At 35.0% G+C, this 21,076-nt stretch overlaps 1 protein-coding gene across 1 annotated transcript in view; it reads left to right on the top strand.

Moving 5' to 3' along the window:
• Positions 1 to 19,831, top strand: part of asic4b (acid-sensing (proton-gated) ion channel family member 4b) — a 59,282-nt gene extending 39,451 nt beyond the window's left edge. Inside the window, exons 2-10 of the mRNA XM_052130832.1 lie at positions 11,417 to 11,561; positions 13,478 to 13,605; positions 14,370 to 14,523; positions 14,781 to 14,834; positions 15,273 to 15,426; positions 15,957 to 16,048; positions 16,244 to 16,323; positions 19,423 to 19,602; positions 19,724 to 19,831. Of these exons, the coding sequence (XP_051986792.1) occupies positions 11,417 to 11,561; positions 13,478 to 13,605; positions 14,370 to 14,523; positions 14,781 to 14,834; positions 15,273 to 15,426; positions 15,957 to 16,048; positions 16,244 to 16,323; positions 19,423 to 19,602; positions 19,724 to 19,831 (1,095 nt within the window). The remainder of the gene's footprint in view (positions 1 to 11,416; positions 11,562 to 13,477; positions 13,606 to 14,369; positions 14,524 to 14,780; positions 14,835 to 15,272; positions 15,427 to 15,956; positions 16,049 to 16,243; positions 16,324 to 19,422; positions 19,603 to 19,723) is intronic.
• Positions 19,832 to 21,076: the final 1,245 nt, after the last annotated feature.

The raw sequence follows: 21,076 nt of genomic DNA, 5'->3' as shown, positions 1-21,076 counted from the left end.
ATATCAAAATGTACGCGTTGTATCGATAACATTTGATTGTTGGTTATTGGATCGATGTATAGATCCAGCCCGATGTATCGTTACGCCCCTTGTTACTAAGTAATTACTTTGTTATTAACATGTTATTAATGTTTTCCTAGCTATCCTATTCTTCTCTGTTGTTAAAACACAGGATATTTAGTCTAGCTATTTAGGAAAATTGGTCCTGTTATGAGATCACAGTAGAACAGGACAGAATAGGATAGGGGCTAATAGACATACATTTTTTAATTGACTAAATTTAGTCATTTAGCAGACATTTTTATACAAAGTGATTTACAAATTAGAAAATTTGTCATATAAAAGTCAACAATATCCGCAGTATGGTACTGCCAAGTTCCAAGAGTAGCTAGAGTAGTATTGAAGCTTGTGCAGAAGAAAGAGACGGACAAAAAAAAGTTACAGAATATAATTAAATATATGAGTCTGCTTCTTCAACTACAAGCACATCTGATGTCCCAGGGTTTAATTTTTATTAAAGCATTTTTAAACTTATTTCAAATTGTTTTCTGTTCGTTCTATTAACTTCACATTAAACCTGTTGGATTCTTTTACCATGAATCCAGCATTTGTTTTTGCTACATTTCAAATGCCTTTTATACATACAACTTTTTATTGTTACCTAAAACCCATCCTTTCCATCTTAAAAATAAAAATAAAAATAAAAATAAAAAATCATAACATCAGAACAATGTTAATCTCTAAAATAAAAAATGTCAATATTTTTTTTGCAAAAATTTAACACTGACCTCATTTGTGGCATCATTTTAACCGACAAATATTTGTGCCCCTAGTTTTGCTAGTTTTTTTTTAGTAAGTGTACTTGTTACCAAGGAGACAAATGTGTTGGTGAAGAGCATTCTTAAGATTAAGTATAAGACATGTGTAAAGAAAACAAAAAATCAAGATAAATATCTCTTACAAACACAATTTTCAATCAATCAATGTAATTTAATCAAAGTATGCCAAATTTGTGAGAATAGTAATTAATTGTATTTAGGATACATTAAATGCTAGCCATAAATTGAGCCTTAGCGAGACAAAAGAGTTTGTCTTTTTATTCCAAATGTTTTTTAAATGCAATTTCCATCACCATTTTCACCCAGATGACAAAATAAGAGGTGATTTGAGATGTGAGGGAAATTACATTTGTTCATGGAACAAAAATGACCTACATGAGTTTGCCTGCCTTTGAGACAGAATCTCAAGGTTACTTACCCCCAGTCCAGGTTGCATTGCCTCCCTCTGCAGCTTTTCCACCAGAGAGATGTTCAAGCTTTTAGCCTAATGGTGTTGATTCATTAAAAAATATTTAATTACATAGTCCTTGTTAGATCTACAGAAACGTTCTCATTGAACATCTTCCAGTGGGGACATAAACCATGCAAACATAACACACCGGCAGCACATACAGTCTCCACACTCTCATAAAATAACACCACAAACCTACAGCATGGCCATGAGCACTCACAAATCTACATTTTAATTGCACAAGGAAAATTATGTCTGTTTAATGTGTTTTATTGGCCGCCTCTGGAATCTTGATACACATACAGTAGCCCAGGCCCAGACTGGCCATCGGGAGCACCGGGACAATTCCCGCTGGCCTGGCGACTACGTTTTTTTTTTTTTTTAATTGTTATTTTATATTACTACCTTTACCAGTGATCATTTTTGAATTCGTCATTCAATAACATTATTATTAATATTAATAACAATAATAAAAAAAAAATCATTAATCTGTTAGTCTTGACTGGCAAGGCTACGATTCGACTTTACGCCTCAGACAAACGGTTAAACAGAAAATGCGAGCAGCACCCGTCTAACGTTACATTCATGGAGAAATCAAAACAAATGAGCGCACACAGAAAACTCACAGAAGAAATGTACTGAGGTAAAAATTCTAATTGTTGTTTTTTTTATTTATAACATATGATTTAGTTCAACATAACACAACTAAGGGAGCTGTTTTGCTGAATATTATCACGATTGAAAATGTTACATTGAATTTATTGTTCAATAAACAAGTAGCGTATTTAATATTTATTATTAAGTTACTTACATTTTAGACACAAACCATATTAACTGTTTTTGTTCTATTTCACCGACTAAAATAGTTCCAAAGGAAAGCTACAGCAGTGCGGTGTTTTGTTACTGAATGATTCAACGAATCTTTTGTACGAATGACTCACTAATTAAGACGGTCACTTGCCGCCACCTATTGGCGGTTTAGTTTAATGTTTAAGTATTGCATTTTTTTTTTATATTCAAACATTTATTTAAAACATCAATCTCATAACATTATTTATTGCAGTTGTAATTGCAGTGCACAGGACGTTATGTGCAGACCCATTTGATATTAGGACTGCTTTACTCTAGGTTGGTTGTTTATGTTTTTATGTTATGGTCATACTGTGAAATAAATGTAATTTAGGGGGAAAAATGTGTTTCTAAAATTTATTTGGGTGCATACGATGGCCTGGATGGGTGAAGGATTTCCCGGCCTGAAATTGTGTCCCAGTCCGGCCCTGCAGTAGCCTATGTTGTGTGAAGGATAAAAAGGGAAAGAAAGATGCTTTTATGTTGCGGATAATTACATAGCTCAAAACGTGTGGGCACTCATGCGGTTGGTGGTCTGTGGAGGGTTTTAGAGAATGTGGAAAGGAACTACCTTTTCATTACAGTTGTTCAGATCACTGGAGCAGAAAACCCAGGGCAAGGCTGCAAGACTGCATGCTTGTGAATATGTGTATGTGTGCTTATGTATCTGTTTCAGGAGTACGTGTTTGCAGTGCTATATGAAATTGTCATTTCAATTGCCATGTTCTTTCATAAAAGTCATGACAGGACTTTTCCAGGCAATAGTATATATACATTACAGTTTTAAATGTTTTAATCAAATTAATTACATAGTATCTCGATTAATTAATCGCGAATAATCGCATTAATACAAATTTTTGTTGAGAAAGGCCCTCATATAAAAATTATTCAATATATAATGATGAAATAATTATACATAGTTATCTTTAAATATTAAAAAATGATATATATATATATATATATATATATATATACAAACGAACAAAAAACGGCTTTAGAATACAATGTATTGTTTACTACCATATTATTGACCATAAGCCAATCATTGGCATACAGTTCACAGCAATCCATTTCACAAGTGAATTTGTCAATCAGTTGGAGATTTATTATGAGGGCTTGTTTAAAGACTGGTCAATTTCAACAAGCGTCAGACATGCTTGTGTAGCGTCTCGAGTGAGTTGCTTCATAAACATAAAATGTTTAGGTCACTGTGTCAAGTTAAATATAGTTTAACACTTAATCTTTAAAGACATCTTGTGATCCCTTAGTTCGGATTTGTGGTCCTTCAAGTGTTTTAAACCCAAGAACGTAACGCATGTTTGTGTTGTTTTGCCTACTGAAGTTTTTTCTTCACTGGATAAACTGCGCATTGCTCATACAGCCGAAGTTTCACTTACTGCCCTCTGGAGTAAACAGGTGGTACTACAAGCTATATATAGATAGATAGATAGATAGATAGATAGATAGATAGATAGATAGATAGATAGATAGATAGATAGATAGATAGATAGATAGATAGATATTTAAATATATATTAAAGTCAATTAAAGTATTTCATTTCAATTAATTGCATAATTTTCATAGTTAATTGTGATTAATGGCTGATTTGAAAAGTGCTGAAATTTTACTAAAAATAGGTCGTACTTCTTTCTTGTCAAAATGCATTTATTTCCTTCTTATCAAAAAACAAAACAATATGTAACAATATAATGCTTTATTAACATTTTCCAATCTTCCACAGTATAAAGATAGAAATGCACTAAAACGGCACCAATTCTAGTAACATTCTTGTAAGTGGGAGCTTGACATATTAAAAGAACAAGTTTCCAAATGGGTTGTATATTCATTGCAATGGGCATTAAATCTCTTAAACTCTCATCCTCCACAATACTAATCAGTCAGAAGAATGTGGCTATCCTCTTTGTATAAGCAATTGTAAAGCCACATTCATGATTTGCATCAGGGTGTCATTGCTAGTGTCAAACAGCTCTTTTAATTCCACATGAAAAGCAGACATAAAACATTTCATTCTACATTTTGGTGTTGGTTAAGACTTGCCGTGCTTTTGTGGTAATTAAAATGTGCCTTACTTAGGCTGAAAAATACTTGATTTCTGTCATAATTTACATCTATGCTTGTTTTGTACAACAAATAGCATGAAGAGCTCCTTTCCCCATCACTGTCATTGCTGTGTTTTTGTGGTGTCCACGTCAGTGTAATGACTCCAGGCTGACACATTGCAAAGGTTCCACTCATCCAACAAGTGTTTATGTTGGTTTATGCTGTATTAATGGTAAATCGGAATTCATTAAAATAATTAATATATATATATATATATACACACACATTCATTATTTTAATGAATTCCGATTTACCATTAATACAGCATAAACTCAGCATTATACATATATATATATATATATATATATATATATATATATATATATATATATATATATATGAATATTTTATTTACTAAAAGGATAAAGGATTATACATCTAGAGATCTCAAACAATCAGAGATAATCCAGTGACTGGCAAAACCAAATGATCTTACAGTCGAAATGGCAGAATAAAATAAAAATGTGTTAATGAAAGTGATGTATTCATTAAAAGCATGGAAAATCCAAAAAAAAAAATTAAAAAAAAAAAACCACACACACACAAAAGAACGCCTGAGGTAAGCTTACTGGCAGCAGTGTTGCCCCATGGGTAATGCACAAATCCAGGCACACAGAATCCATATGTCTCCTGTGTACACTTCTGCCATCCTGTTTCATAAATCACAACCCCCCTCAAAACTGCCTAGGCCCCTTGCTTATTTTTTATTTATTTTTTTTACAAATGAACTGAGAAGCAAGATTTATACTGTCACAATACTTTCATTAAATATGTGTTATTTACATATATATATATCAACCTTGGTATCACTGTAATAAACAAAACATCATGATTATATTTTCTAATTAAATGTATAAATAGTACTAACTATCAAAATACCAGCTTAGACCACCATGTTGGTCTTTTCATCAGAGGAAGGTAAGGTTATGTTTGTGTTGAAGTAAGTTGTTGGTTGTGTTAAGATCGTGCTGTATAAAGTTGCAAAGTGGTATTAACTTGTGTTTCTGAAGAGACGTCTTAGATAAAAGTGAGGAATGTATTTGTTGTGATGTGTAGTGAGATGATATATATATATATATATATATATATATATATATATATATATATTTATTTATTTATTTATCTATCATCTACAGCACCCTCCCACACAACCAAAAGGAAAATGCTCAGTAACAGTAACAAGTATTGCCACAGGCACAAATAACGATTACACTGTCTACACACAAATATACTGTCAGAAAGAATTAATGTAACAACACACAGAGTCTCTGTCGCGGTCTTTCTTTCTTTCTGAATCTTACATATAGGCATACTTAATCTGTCTCAGTTTCTCCCCGTCTTATTCCAGCCTTGGAATTCTTCTCACTGGAATACATTTTCACAACCTCTGTCCAGATAGCAGATTACATTAATGAAATATCCATCTCAGATTCATCTCTGTGTTACTAAAATCAGACATGAGGCATGTTGTTTTTTATAACCACACTTCTGCAGCTTTGCAGGCTTAACTTTGGTATACAACAATATATCACATGCCTAAAGAGAGTGAAAATTCTCATTATTTAAGCTATAACACATGTACAAGAGTCTTGTTCAAGTATCAAATGAAATGTGATATTGATTTAATATGCAACAGTTAGTTCCGGTCCTCAAATCTGATTGGACGAGATGTTCCATGAGCACTGATGGTCTGACAGGATCAGCACTCAGACGTTCCAATCAGTTAATCATCGTTTACATAGAACAGCACTCCGTGATCGCTGGTATTACCACTACATTACTTAAGCTAGGACATTGTTTTAAACGGCTTTAAATGAACAATTTCAGGATAAAGGCTCATTGCAGCTAAGAGACACAAATTACAGAGTTTCCACATTGGATACACATTGTTTAAAAATGGCGGAGGAGATCGCTGTTTCTATAGTGATCGACTCTTGCGTGGCTACCACGAAATAGGGAGAAATACCCCTGCTTGGACGCTATTTTTCCACCGAGAAAGCTTACCTTCAGAACGCTGACAGCATATCTGCTTGGGAGTGGCAACAGGTGATAATACACGCTCCGTCTCTCCCTCTCTCTCTAACACGAACACACACACACACACACACACACACACACACACACACACAGACGAAGACACATAAACACGCACACACCCATCAATCCATCCTTGCTCATCCAATAACTTGTTAGAAACAGCACAAGCCGTGATACTATTTCTGAAGTGAACTTTTTGAATTACTAATTACTAGGTTTGGACACATCATTTGTTTTGAACTAGCAACAGCAGATTCTGATCCGTAGTGTAATAAAGTAGTTCCAGGCACAAATGCGTTTTTACGACCTTACTTGGTTTTTCCTAATTTTTTAAAATGTACTTGTTCATTAAACTGTTGTATATAAGCAATATCACACTCGCAATCGTGCTATATGGCCCTACATCAGCACTGCTGTGTAGAGGTCGACCGATATTGGTTTTTTCAGGCCGATGCCGATCTTTTGAAATCCGGGTCGGCCGATGGCCGATTAATGCTGCCGATTTATTTGGCCGATATGTGCTTGTTTTTAACCTCTTATTTGAACCTTTTATTTGAAAGATAAAATGTAACACAAATAATTACTTAAGATAGACAACATTTCTCAACAAATACATTTATTGAACACTTGACCAATCTGCACTTGTACACTTAAAATTAAAAATGTATAATGTAAAAACATATTGTATAAATAATGTATAACAAATATATTAAATAAACAAAGCAGGTGTTACTGAACTGCTGCGAGACACGAAGGTTGAGATCCAAATGCAGCTTTAATTAAGGGGCAATCCAGACACGTAATCCAATATTCAGAGCATCCAAGAGAAGCACAGGCATAACTAGGGATGGGTATCGTTAAGGTTTTAATGGTATTACTACTCTTACCGATACTGCTTATTGATCCGGTACTTTAACGGTATACTTAAAGGTTCTTTTTGTTATATATATATATATATATATATATATATATATATATATATATATATATATATATATATATATATATATATATATATATATATATATATTACACAAATATAAACGTTATATAGGCACAGTGATTTAATTTCAGGAAGGTCTACTAACATTACTGTTCAGGTGTGGTCTAAAAAGAAATCTAATAAAGTAATCAATTGTAAAATAACACGGCATAGTTTATCATAGATAGATTAATGCTTATTAATGCAGAAGTTATTCATTCAAGAGCCGTAAGTGATTTTCTCTTTGCCTTTTGTTGTTTGATTCGCAGTAATGGCTCAATCGTCACGTTTAATAGACAGCTTCCCCTTTAAGACCGAGTTCAGATCTAATAGGCTCCTGATGCAGCATATTTTCTCCCCAACTATTTCCATAACTACGTCCATTTAAGACATAATCAGTGTTTAAGTGAATTCTCACATATTTTTGTGTATAGTTGATCATTTAGACGCATGAAACTCAAAGTAGCCTATCGTTTGCTCGTCACTTTGCGGTGTGTTTTGGAGCGCGCGCTGCCTTGGGAACGGTATCTCTTGCGCTCTTTTTATTATTAAACGCGTCCCGCAATTTAGCAACAGTACCATTTTACAACAATCACCGAACGTGCTGATTCTGACGTTAAGTTTGAGTTTTAGGGAGGAATGTCAGTGCACCGCTGTGAAGGGAAGGAAGTTGTGCTAGACAGAATGCGGCTTATGTATAAATATTCTTTTTATAATCATTGGAATGCGAAATCTAAAATAAAATCAGACTAATAATCACAGATCTAAACCAGGCTATGTCTGAATGTTTAGTTCTGTCACTCATTTAGCAGGGCTCGTGTTGTGCTCGCTGTGGCACCGCGTGAGCGAGTTCTCTCTCTCTCTCTCTCTCTCTCTCTCTCTCTCTCGCTCTCTCTCTCTGACTGCGAATAGCTAAATTGCATCACAGACAAATGGTTTCATATTATTATACATAGAAATGGCTGGCGAGATAAAATAACTTTCTCTTTATAGCAATAAAGAATGTATTTTCTTAATTTCTCCAGTACCGACAGCAGAACCGATAACGTCGGAGCTTACCAAAGCCAGTCCTTCAATAGCCTATAGCGCGTTGGTATATTTTTATTACTCATTTATCTGCATTGAGTGACAAACCCTCTCAAATATAAGACACACAAACAGAACAAATAAAAGTCTCAGATTCACTGTCTGTAATTGCAAAATTCTTGCTTACTTATTGTGACATGATAGCAACCCTTCTGCTGTGATAATGCAAATTCAACTACGCTATCAATATCCAAAGTAGACGAACGTCATGTCAACTATCGCGTTGTCACGTTTTTTCTTGAAGTTGGCAGTAACACATCAAAGGTTTTTAATTAAATCTAAAGAAGTTATACAAATTTAACCCTTACTGTTTTCTCCAAGGAACTTAGCTCCTTCCTTAGGCACTGGATGAGGTCTGCTCACTCTGCTGGAAAATGACTCTAGGGGCAGTGTGCGTCAAACACGTGTTCCACAACAACACTAGGCTGCCCACAGATGCGCCTGCCTAATAATCGGCTTGATATGCGTGGATATTGGCCGATGCCAATTATGTAAAAAATGCAAAAAATCGGCCGATTAATCGGCCGGCCGATTAATCGGTCGACCTCTACTGTTGTGATAACCTACGCAGGGCCATATAGCACTCTTGCTTGTATGATATTACTTAAATATGACAGCCAACAGGATGTTATTGTCCAGTAACGTAAATTTGGACAGGAACTAACTTTTATATACAGTAGTCTACAGTATATATTTTTTTCTTCTTTTTTAAATAAGAATACAATAGTCAGGTTATCATTTGTATTAGGATTTTTTCTTTTTTTTCAATACAGACAACTTTTCCTAACCTTTACATTAAACCTTGGGGCGAGCTTCTCTTTTCTGTCCTTTAAATAACCCCTAGGGAGGACCTGTGCTTAATGAAACCAATGGGAGTAAATCAGCTGTAAGGAGCTTGTCAAAGAAAAGGAGATGTCAAGAACTGGCAAATACTCAGCTCTAGATCTGACCACTGAATAAGCATAATATCTCTCTTTGTCCCTCAAAGAACAGGGTGAGGCAAGGATAGAAAATTAATGTTGGTCAATATTCTGTCTTTCTGCAGTCTTTACTAGGTCCTGAGCTTTAATCCACTCTGTCTCATAGTGGATTACTACAGATGCACATAATTATCTGGCCAGACACAGGTCACACACAAACATATGTTACACTCAAACAAAGGTCACTGACATTCATGCATGGGTAATTGCACAAACATGGGTCACATGTAAACACATGTCTCAAGAGAGTATCTCTGTATAGAGGACAGATGTTTATCTATACAGTGCTGATTTATCCATCCTTCCATCCATCCATCCATCCATCCATCCATGCCAAGGTCAGATCAATTCTATATTCTTCCCAAAATACATAAGCCACCAGAGTTGTGGGCGGTTCCTTATATGATCCCATGTGCATGACCGATTATAATTGATTGTGGTTTAGATTCATATAGAGTAGTAGAATTTATATATACATTTATAAGAATATTGTGTATGTTCTTAAATGTAGGTAATGTGGTAGATTGTATGTGGGCGAAACAGGGAAGCAACTTTAAGATAGGATCAAACAGCATATCTATAATATAAGAAAAACAAGCCATTCCATGATACTTTATGAAAATTGTATTGAACATGGGGAACAGGCCCTATACGTTACAAGTATAAAGTATACTTCAATCCAATTTTATGTAGGCGACGATACAACGTAACTCTGTTGAGTGGTGGTGGATAGAACACCTTTGAACTAAATTTCCTGAGGGTTTAAATGAAAAATCGGTGGGGGTGTTGTAAAATGGTGAGTTGGAGTTGTATTAACAATAATTTTAAGAGATAATTTTTTGACCCTCAACCCATCACACTAATCATAAACAAGAGTCTAAAAGGGATATTTTGGAGATTGGTGGAGGTATTGTTATATGGGGTGGGTTTTGATGATGGACTGTAATCTCCTATCCTACCCTTAGTGAAAATTTTGAGATGGCTGAAGAGACTTGAACAGTGTGGTTTATCAGGAAATTTTATTTACAAACTGGTAATTACAAGGGTATTATGCTATAAATGTGGTTCCCCGTCTGTCGCTCTCTTCGACGTTGTGTTCGAGAAGCGACACTAGGGGTCTCTCTTGAGCACCGAATATACCTCTGATCTATGAAAAAAGGCCAATCAGAAGTTGGCAGATAGTATTTGCATACCCCGCCCCCGAACATACGGGTAGAAAGGCGAGGAAATACTATGAGTATTTCCCTGATGGAGATACTATGAGTAGTTCCCTGATGGAGTATCCCTCCATCAGGGAAGGGAGGTTACATCCGTAACCTAGACGTTTATGAGGACATTTCTAGTGTCCCCATAATTCAAATCTCTTAAAAAACATACTAAATGCTGTTTATGAAAATTTAAAAATGCAGAATGTTTTTTGTGAGGGTTAGGGGTAGGGTTAGGGGATAGAGTCTGTCTGTCTGTCTGTCAGTCAGTCAGTCTCTCAGTCAGTCAGTCTGTCTGTCTGTCTGTCTGTCAGTCAGTCAGTCAGTCTGTCTGTCTAAATATTCAAAGTAAACAAGGCTTGAATAACCTCATATATCTCTATTCAAACTGCTCAAATAGGCCTACATAACCTTCAAACTTAAACTTTTTAAACTTCCAGGTAAGGCTTCAACAAGCCAATATTCAACATTTGTTTTTATAAACCCTTCTTTGTCTAGTGTGACTTAATATAATTATAACTTAAATGAAGACTACTATTGTACATAGTAAAGCAGAGCAATATTTTACTTTTGAGTTCTTTTTAAGGGGGGTGTATATTTCCAAGGGGCTGTTAAACAGTCAAAAAGTGAGTATGACCTTTTCAGATCCAGAGGTATTGTTTTATGCATGGCTAGTCAGCATGTCATTGCCAAAAAATGCTGTTATTCTGGATAGATATTACATTATTTACAGTATGTCTTGTGTGTTTAAGTGAGAAACATCTACAGTATTTTGTGAAACATGAAAGCTATTTCAAGAGACTCAAATGATCCTGAAGAAGGAAAAGCATTCTCTTCTAATACATGGTTGTGTCTGTGGTCTACAGGTTTATACACGGTATGGAAAATGTTACACATTTAATGGCAATAAGACTTCACCCAAGCGAGTGAGGCAGGGCGGCACAGGAAACGGTCTGGAATTGATGCTGGATATTGAGCAAGATGAGTATCTGCCCATTTGGAGAGAAACCAGTGAGTGAAATTTAATGAATGGCTCCTTGTAAACACATTACAGTAACAGCAAATTAAAGGTGCACTCAGTCATTTATTCCTCATTTAAAAAGTTTTATTCCTAAAGAATTTTAAAACATACTGTATATATAACATCATTGGCACTCGCATGAGATGAAGACTCATAAAAGCTTTTTTATTCTACATGAAGAGGGTCCCCTCATGGGGGTTGCCATGTTAAGATAACATGACCAGCCACATACTACTCGCTTAATCACAGTAACTGCCCTGGTATTGGAACCTTTTTCTAATTTATTGTTATGGCTGACCTTGAATAGTGAATTTCTATAATGGCATTGGTAACTGAAAACTATTGCGTTTGAATGATGCTGCATCCACACCACTAGGTGTCAGTGTAAGTCCAAAAAAAAAAAAAACACTAAATTTTTGTGTATGCTGTGCTGGTCAATATGGCAGTCTTTTTGGTCTTACACTGACACCTAGTGGCATGGTACAGCATCGTTCATGTTCAATAGTTTTCTGTTACCAATGTCATTGCAGATAATCACTATTCAAAGTCAGCCATGATTAATGTAATCTATGAGTCAGAGTGTTCAATAACAAAGCAGTTACTGAGATTGAGCAAGTAGTATTTGGCTGGCCATGTGGTCCCAACATGGTTGCACCCATGTGGGGACTCTCTCCATTTAAAACAGCTTTTATAAGGTTCGTCTCATGTATGTGGTTATCATTTTGTTTCAAAATTACAATTCTTTTGGAGTAAAGAGGAAAAAAATTAATGAGGGAAAAAAATCCAACTTTAAGATTCACGTGAAACTATTACCTTCAACAGTACAAGCAGTGATTACATTTGCCGAAAATTCATACATTCAGCGAATCTTAAAGCATTGATGGATAATTCAAAATGCTGACCATCATATTGACAGATAAAAGAAAAGAAATGATACAAAAAAATATTTAAACCTACACCGATCTGCCACAACATTAAAACCACCTGCCTAATATTGTGTAGGTATGTGCTTGTGCTGCCAAAACAGCACCATCCCGCATCTCAGAATAGCATTCTGAGATACTATTCTTCTCACAACAATTGTACAGAGGTTATCTGAGTTAAAGTAGACTTTGTAAGTTTGAACCAATCTGGCCATTCTCTATTGATCTCTCTCATCAACAAGGTGTTTGGCAAGGTGTTTGCCACGGTCCAAATCACTGAGCTTAAATTGTTTCTCCATTATGATGGTCGATGTGAATATTAACTGAAGCTCCTGACCCGTATCTAAATAATTTTATGCACTTTATCCAAATGGGGGGCAGTTCTGCGGATGGAAATGCCTTGTTGATGAGAGAGGTCAACAGAGATTGGCCAGACTAGTTCAAACTGACAAAGTCTATGGTAACTCAGATAACTGCTTTGTACAATTGTGGTGAGAAGAATAGCATCTCAGAATGCTGTTCTGAGATGTGTGTTGGCGCTGTTTTGACGGCATGAGGGGGACCTACACAATATTAGGCAGGTGGTTTTAATGTTGTGGGTGATTGGTGTATAATATAGGCCTAAATTATCATTGTTAAAGCATGAAGATCAAACTACTGTATATTTGTTAGCTGGGTTACTTTTTGATGTAAGATGCTCATACTGTATGTAAAACAGTCTTTGCCATTTTAAATGACTGAAAATGAATGTTGATATTGGCTCTATCGTGACAATATCAAATGTATTTGGAATTACATATGTCTCTATGCATATCTGGGAAATCAGGATATCAGAGCTGAATAAAGAATAGTGAAATTTGATTATATAATTAATAATATTATTTTGGCGCAACCTCTGATTACAAGCAAATGCAATCTCTGTCAGATGTCATTTTTATCCCACTACGCAAGATAACTGTGATCTGTCCATTCTTACCTCTCAGATGAGACGACACTGGAGGCAGGTATTCGTGTTCAGATCCATAGTCAGGATGAACCCCCGTACATCCACCAGTTGGGCTTTGGGGTCTCTCCAGGATTCCAGACATTTGTTTCCTGTCAGGAACAGAGGGTAAGTTTAAAGGAACAGTTCACACAAAAATTAAATCCTGTCATTATTTACCCTCATGTTGTTTCAAACCCCTTTGCTGTTATTATTATTATTATTATTTGGTATAGCAGGTTCAATTTGTTAACATTACTTAACAACATTAGAAAACATGAATTAACAATGAATAGTACTTTTACATAATTGATTAGTCTTGATTAATGTTAATTTAATGTTAATTTCAACATATAGTAATACATTTTTTAACTATCAAAAGCGCCATAATATGTAGTCCTGATGACTTCTGTGCTACATTCCAAGTCTTCTGAAGATATAGGATAGCTTTGTGTAATGAACAGATCAAAATATAAGTCTTTGTTCACTGATAATCTTCACCTCTGCAAAAAAATATGGTGTTAACGGAGCAGATTTGATATTTTTTTCACATTTGGTCACGAGGCACTTGTGAATGTTTTTGATGTCCAACCTGAGTCCACCATGTTTGCTATATTTATCAAAAGCTGTTGTAGTTCTGAATACCAGAAAGCTGTTCTACATATCTGCTGAAATTTCAGAACTTATGAATTACAACCTAATTTACAAAATGTAGGAATTTCCAATGCTGACAGGTATAAAATTAAAAGAACGGTATGTGTTTAGGCCTGGATTTTTTTCCGTCGCCAATCATTATTTTTATTGTTTAGACTGCAAGTGCTAAGCATTTCATTTTTGAAAATCATGTCAAGTGTTGACACACTCAGACTTTTTCAAAATCTCTGTCTTTCTAGCTAACATACTTGCCACAGCCATGGGGAAACTGTCGGGCTTCGTCTGAGCCTGTGATCCCAGGATACGACACCTACAGCATAAGCGCTTGCAGACTGCACTGTGAGAGCACACAGGTGCAGAGAGAGTGCAACTGTAGGATGGTGCATTTACCAGGTGCGTGTTGTAGTTGTATGTGTGAGTGTTGTCCTAAAAACTGTCTGTACCAGTATGAACAAATGTGCCATGTTGGTACTTGTCATACCACAACCACAGAGATCATCTGTAAAACACTTACGCAGTCACATTGTCAGGTGTTCACAGAAGACTTTCAGATGTATCCCATCATTTTTTGGAGCAGATTTTAGTAAATAATCTACAAGTCATCATACTGATTTGATAGTTCAATTTTCACAAGTCAAGTATCTCTACAGGTGATGCTGATATCTGCACTCCCAATAAAATCAAGTGTGTTGACAAGGCGTTAGGTAAGATCACCTAAGAACTGTCCTAAACACATTACTTAAGTCCATTCACCCTAAATTTTAAGATGCTAGGTTAAGGGATAGTTCACAAAAAATTTAAATTCTCTCATCATTTACTCACCCTCATGCCATTCTAGATGTGCATGACTTTCTTTCTTCTGCTGAACAAAAACACATTTTTTTAGAAGTATATCTCAGCCCTGTTGGTCCATCAAATGCAAGTGAATGGGTACCAACATTTTGAAGCTCCAATAGGACATTAAGGCACCATAAAAGTAATCCATAAGATCTATTATTTTTAGGCTGCCTTTAGGTGCATTTTAGAGCTTTACAATTTTGGTACCCATTCACTTGCATTTTATGGACCTACAGAGCTGAGACATTCTACGTAATTTCTGTACTTTCCTCTAAGACACCCATATATTCTGTACACCTCTCTAGCTTTACTCCAGAAGAGCACAGGTGATTCATGTCCCTGTGAGACACCATGTAATATGACTCGGTATGGAAAAGAGCTCTCCATGGTCAAAATCCCCAGCAGGGGCTCTGCTCGCTACCTTTCTCGCAAATACCAAAAGTCTGAGGAATACATAAGGTAAATCTCATGCATAAATGCATACACACAGAATCAGGGTCAGCTTTGACTTTTTTTTGTTGTTGAACATATTTGATCATATTTGAACATTATTATTACATACCTACAGACCAAAGAGAAAATAAACTCTGCACTTGTGTATCCAAATAAACAAAATTATGCTTCTGTAAACCTGCACAACACAATTAAAAAATATGCTTCTCTCCTAAATTCTTTTCTAATAATTATAACAAAATTCATATTGTCCTAACACCAGGCTCTATTCTTGCAGTTATATAATGGGATGAAAAATGTAATTGTGGTCCTCCATTCACTATCTCAAAAAAGGGGGGTACATTTTAATAGACTGCATTAAAATTACATTCTGAGGTTTCCACTAATTATTTTCCTTAACCTGTTTGGTGCTAATCCTTTTATTTCCATTATACAAATAATAATGGGCTCATTCCATTCTATTGGCCTACAGGGAATTGAACATGTTTATAAAGAATTATAAAATAAATTAATTGTTACATCTTCTGAACTTCCAGAGACAACTTTCTCATCTTGGATATTTTCTTTGAGGCCCTTAGCTATGAGACAATAGAACAGAAGAAAGCGTACGACATCGCTGGACTTTTAGGTACCTTTGTAATCACCACACACTGCAACCATTCATTCTACAACTATTCATATAGCGTGACATATCCACCTTTTCAAAAACGTACCATGGTTTACTAATGATAGGAATGATAGAAAATGATTGGAAATATTAGGCAAACAACTAAGACTTCACTCTCGCTTTTATACCACCTCTTTTTTTTTTTTTAATTTCCAGGAGACATCGGTGGACAAATGGGGCTCTTTATTGGAGCCAGTATTCTTACTATACTGGAAATACTTGACTATATCTATGAGGTATTTCCCTTCTTTGTGGAGGAACACCAGACAAGCACATATACATGTTCATGTGGGTAATTGACATTAAATACTTTTGGGATGGTGACATGTCCTGCTGTGTGACATTCAATGCTCCCTCTAAAAATACTATAAACAGCAATTTGATCATTCTTCTATAATTATCAGGGTCGGATTAAGAATCTTTGGTGCCCCGGGCACTGACACCTAGAGTGCCCCCCTCCCCACTAATTCAACTACACTTCTGTCCTAAATAATTCCTCTAAGAATGGTAGTACCAAATGCACTGTATACAAATGTGATCCATGTGGTAACATTTAAATTAACTGGTTTTATCAATATATTTTTTTACTCAAAATATTAATGAACTTTAACTTACAAATTCAGGTTACCACTTTTTATAGTGTACTCTGATAATAATTTGTTAACCCAACTGTTACAAATATAACTATCTGTTCTAAAATGAGATATAAATCTGAACAAGTATGTAGCAAAATATAGTACATTTTGGAATAGTGAACCCAACTGTTACAGCTATAACTTAAAGGGGTCATGACATGAGAAACCAAATTTGCCTTGATCTTTTGGTATATAAGAGGTCTTTGTATCATTAAAACGTCCTGCAAGTTTAATATTTTAAGACGTCCTCCCCATTCTAAACGAATCATTTATTTAATCAAGCTCAAAATACAGCTCGTTCTGGATTCATGGTTAGAAGTGACGTGACGGTTAGAAGTGACGTACCAGCATTTGCATATGACCGCCTCCAGCACAAGATAACTACGCTTTAAGCGCAAGACAACTACGCTCATTTCAGTATCGCCGTGCGCCTCACAAGTGTTCAGTCGATGGACAGCGAGCTCTGACAGAGACTACTTGTGCACAGGAAAATTACGATGCCACACAGATGTGCTGTTCCTGGCTGTGGTCAAACAAAACCTCTGAATAAGCTGCCGAAAGATCCAGACGTCAGGGAAAAATGGATGCAGTTTATTTTTTGCGGACGTCCCAGTCACGGCAGTGTTAACTTAAGCGTTTGTTCTGTACATTTTAAGGATGACTGTTTTGAGAACAAATCTCAATATGATGCTGGCTTTGCCAGAAAACTGTTGCTCAAAGATAAGTCCGTGCCGACTATTCTGGGAACAACGACGACGCAAACTGTAAGTAATCTATTTTAAACTTTAAACTACTTTTTAAAGCGCAATTTCATTCATTATGAATAATCACAGTGTTTTTACTTAGTTTACTTGCATATTGTTCTGGCTGGGGGCGTCAATAATTGATACATAGGCACTGACGTTAGCCAATCATAACAGTGGGCGTTAACACTGAAGTCTTAAATGGAAAACGCCCCCAAAACAGACTGTTTGAATCAGAGGATGAGAAACAGGGTGGGAAAAGGTCATAAATCACTAGATTTTAAAAGTTTTTCTTAAAAAAAAATATATTAATACTATAATTGCACCCAAGGGAACATAATAATACAATACAAAAACCCATGTCATGACCCCTTTAATAATCATCTGTTTTAACAAAATATTTTTTTTAAATATTTTTACAAAATATAACCATAATTAGAACTGAACTAAATATGAACAATTGCAAAATGACATTGAATAACTGAAAACGTGCAAGTTCCAAGCAAACCACAACCAACTGCCCAAATGTAGGTTTCTTTCTAGCTTTTGATTTTGCAAACCAAATAAAAAAAAGAGCAGATAGTCTTTTTTGAGTCATTGTTGTCCTCAGCTCCTTTTTTATTTGTTTTATTGAAGAAAAAGACCTAATTTTATGGACAAAATGTGTAGGGAGCTTGCATTTTGCATTAATTTTTATTTTCCTTTTTGCACATCCACTGAGTTGAAGTTTCTCCATCTTTTCTCTTGCACTCAATGATTCTGATTTCTGATCAGCTCAAAAATTCAAGCCTGATATGTCAACAACTCGATCATTGGTGAACTCTTTAGTTTCTTTCTTTCTAGAGGCAAGGGTACTCATTTTCAGAATTTAAAACGCAAAATAATTTGTACAATTTGTTTTTATTTTCAGAAAAGTAAAAAATAGGAAAATATCAAATAAAGTTAAAGTGTGAGGGCCCCATGGCAGTTCGGAGGCCCTAATCAACTTGCTTAGTTTGCATACAGGGAGGAACAGCACTAGGTTTTGAACTGAAAATGAAGCTAAAAACTGTCTTGTCCATGAAAATGCAATGCTGATGCGCAAGTTTAATAGACTAGATTGGATGTCTGCTGATACCGCATGTAAAAAAAAAAAAAAAACATACTGCAAGGTGGAGGAACATTCATGGAATTTAGAACATACTAATGAAAAGGTAGATAAGACCACGGATAGAAATACATTAGTAAATCATTGCTTGTCTTAAAGGAGAGGAAAAATAAACATTTGAGTCAGTTGTTTGGTGCCCCCCTGGACGTGGTACCCCTGGGGATGTGCCCAATTGCCCGTATGGTTAATCCGGTCCTGACAATTATTATGTATGCAGATTTTATAACCTCATATTAATTTACAGTGTTGGGTTGATTATTTCTGAAATGTAATCTGGTACAGATTACAAATTACACAATTAAAATTGTAATCAGAAAATTAATCAATTAGATTACACTTTTTTCGTAATCTATTTAATCTGATTACGTTTGTATTACTTATTTTATGTTTTGATAAATCTGAATTTACAAGTATTTAAATATTAATACAATTGTTATGTAATCATGTAATCCATAAAAATGAACTGCAACTGATTATGCACATTTAAAAAGTAATATAATACCAAGTACTTTTGTAATCTAATTATGTAATCCACATTACATCTAGTCCATTGTACACAACACTGTAATGAAATACTACATGGAATATTTGTACTTTTGTCAGGACCATTTAAAGTTAAGTACAAGTTAAGATTTAACCAGTGACAATTGCTGGACTTAAAATTGACAATTACCCTTATAATACATTCATATACATTTTAACCAAAAATACTGATGTTGATATAAAAAGTCTATGGCATGTTATGCATAAACAGACCATTTACCCTCTCTTGTACTTTCATACTCATTTTAATCTTGAATATTTTTCTAGGTGGTTAAATACAAAATAAAACGTCTACTGAAACCAAAGACAAGCCAGAAACATCAGAACCAACGGAACTTGATCCAAGAGCAGATCCAGAGAACAAAGAACCTTCGAGAACAGAACCTGAGAGCACAGCTGGCTCCTGGAACTATAGCTACAGTCAGATTTGAAGAAGTCAAAGTTAAGGTGAGTCAAAGAAACTGAAACAATGACTTGCTGAACTTAATTTTTTTAAGGTTTATGCACCTTGTACCTTATAATTGATGTATCCAAAAATCCATATCATGTGATTTTTATTTGTCAACAGGCAGCTAATGATGTAAAAATGGCTCAGCCACACAGTGCACATCCAACCTCAATACTACCAAATCATCACAATGCGCAACCAGTTGTACAGCAGGACTTTACTTGCTAAGGGATGCATCATCCTCTATGCTTTTATTTATTTATTTTTTTCATATCACTGAACTTGAATTGGGATCCTGAATGGAGCCCATACACCTGAAATATATATATATAGATTTTTTTCCACAAATAAAAGCTAAAGCCAAAATCGAATCCAGGACCTCATGTCAAACCAGTCACACCATATCAACGCAAACTGTTTTCATTGTTCCAAGTCAGCAGCAGAGGAAAATAACACAATGTGTTTCACATGTGCTTTTGTTGCATTGGATTTTTATTTAATTTGTATATTATTTTTATTTTTTATTTTTTTGGTCTGGATGGACATGGTAAGGATTTTGAGAGAGAAAGGACTTTGCCTCACAAATCCAATTCCAACTTTCCCTTTTCAATGTCTTTTAAAATGGGAACTGAATGAAAGTTATAAGGACAAATAGAGAGTTGAAGCAAATGCAATTAAGTGCAGTTAAAGTACATTACAACAGGTTTCTTCCAGTGGTAATGTACAGTGCTTTCACCATTTTACCTTTTTACAGTTCTTAAGAATGTAATGAGTCTTTGCGGCAGGAGAACAGCTAAAATATGCCACTTGTCTCTCTCTGTGAGTAGGTGTTATGTTATGTTCTGTTCAGTCTTATGTAACTTTTCCATTGTGCTGTAGTCCTTATAATGGAACAGTCTGTCTCTAGGTTTGAAACATGGAAAACACACTGGAGTGTGCTGTTCACTGAAAAACAGATAAAAATTACAAAGAAAATAAAAAACACTGTTAAATAATCTATTTTGTATTAACATTTAAAAGTGAAATATATTTTATATTGTAGTAAATTATAAGCATATTCTAATACCAGAAGAAAAACTGAAAATTGTAGAAACATTTGCTAAATATCCTTTACCATAATTTTCACCTGGTCACAAATTTTACTGAGAAAATTCAGTCTGGAATGGACTAGAAAACAGCTAAAATATTCACTGCAACTGAAAGAGAATAACCTAAAAACTGCCATGAGTTTATTATTATTATTATTATTTAATATATATAATTGCATGTCTTGAATAATTAATTGGTGGCTGTTCATAAATTGGAGCCTTCTGATTGAGTATGGATAATTTCCACTGATTAACTTTGTTCAGGAGGGCTGTGTTGCAAGTAGAAAAAAGAAAAAAAATCAGCTTTTACTGCCACCTAGTGGGCATAATACAATACTTGAACAACAACAACTACTGTATCATGTTTCTTAATCAACACCAACTC

The sequence above is a fragment of the Xyrauchen texanus genome, chromosome 7, assembly GCF_025860055.1.
Source record: "Xyrauchen texanus isolate HMW12.3.18 chromosome 7, RBS_HiC_50CHRs, whole genome shotgun sequence".
NCBI lineage: Eukaryota > Metazoa > Chordata > Actinopteri > Cypriniformes > Catostomidae > Xyrauchen > Xyrauchen texanus.
The sequence above is the reverse complement of the archived record's forward strand: the minus strand, read 5'-3'. Positions and strand labels throughout refer to the sequence as shown.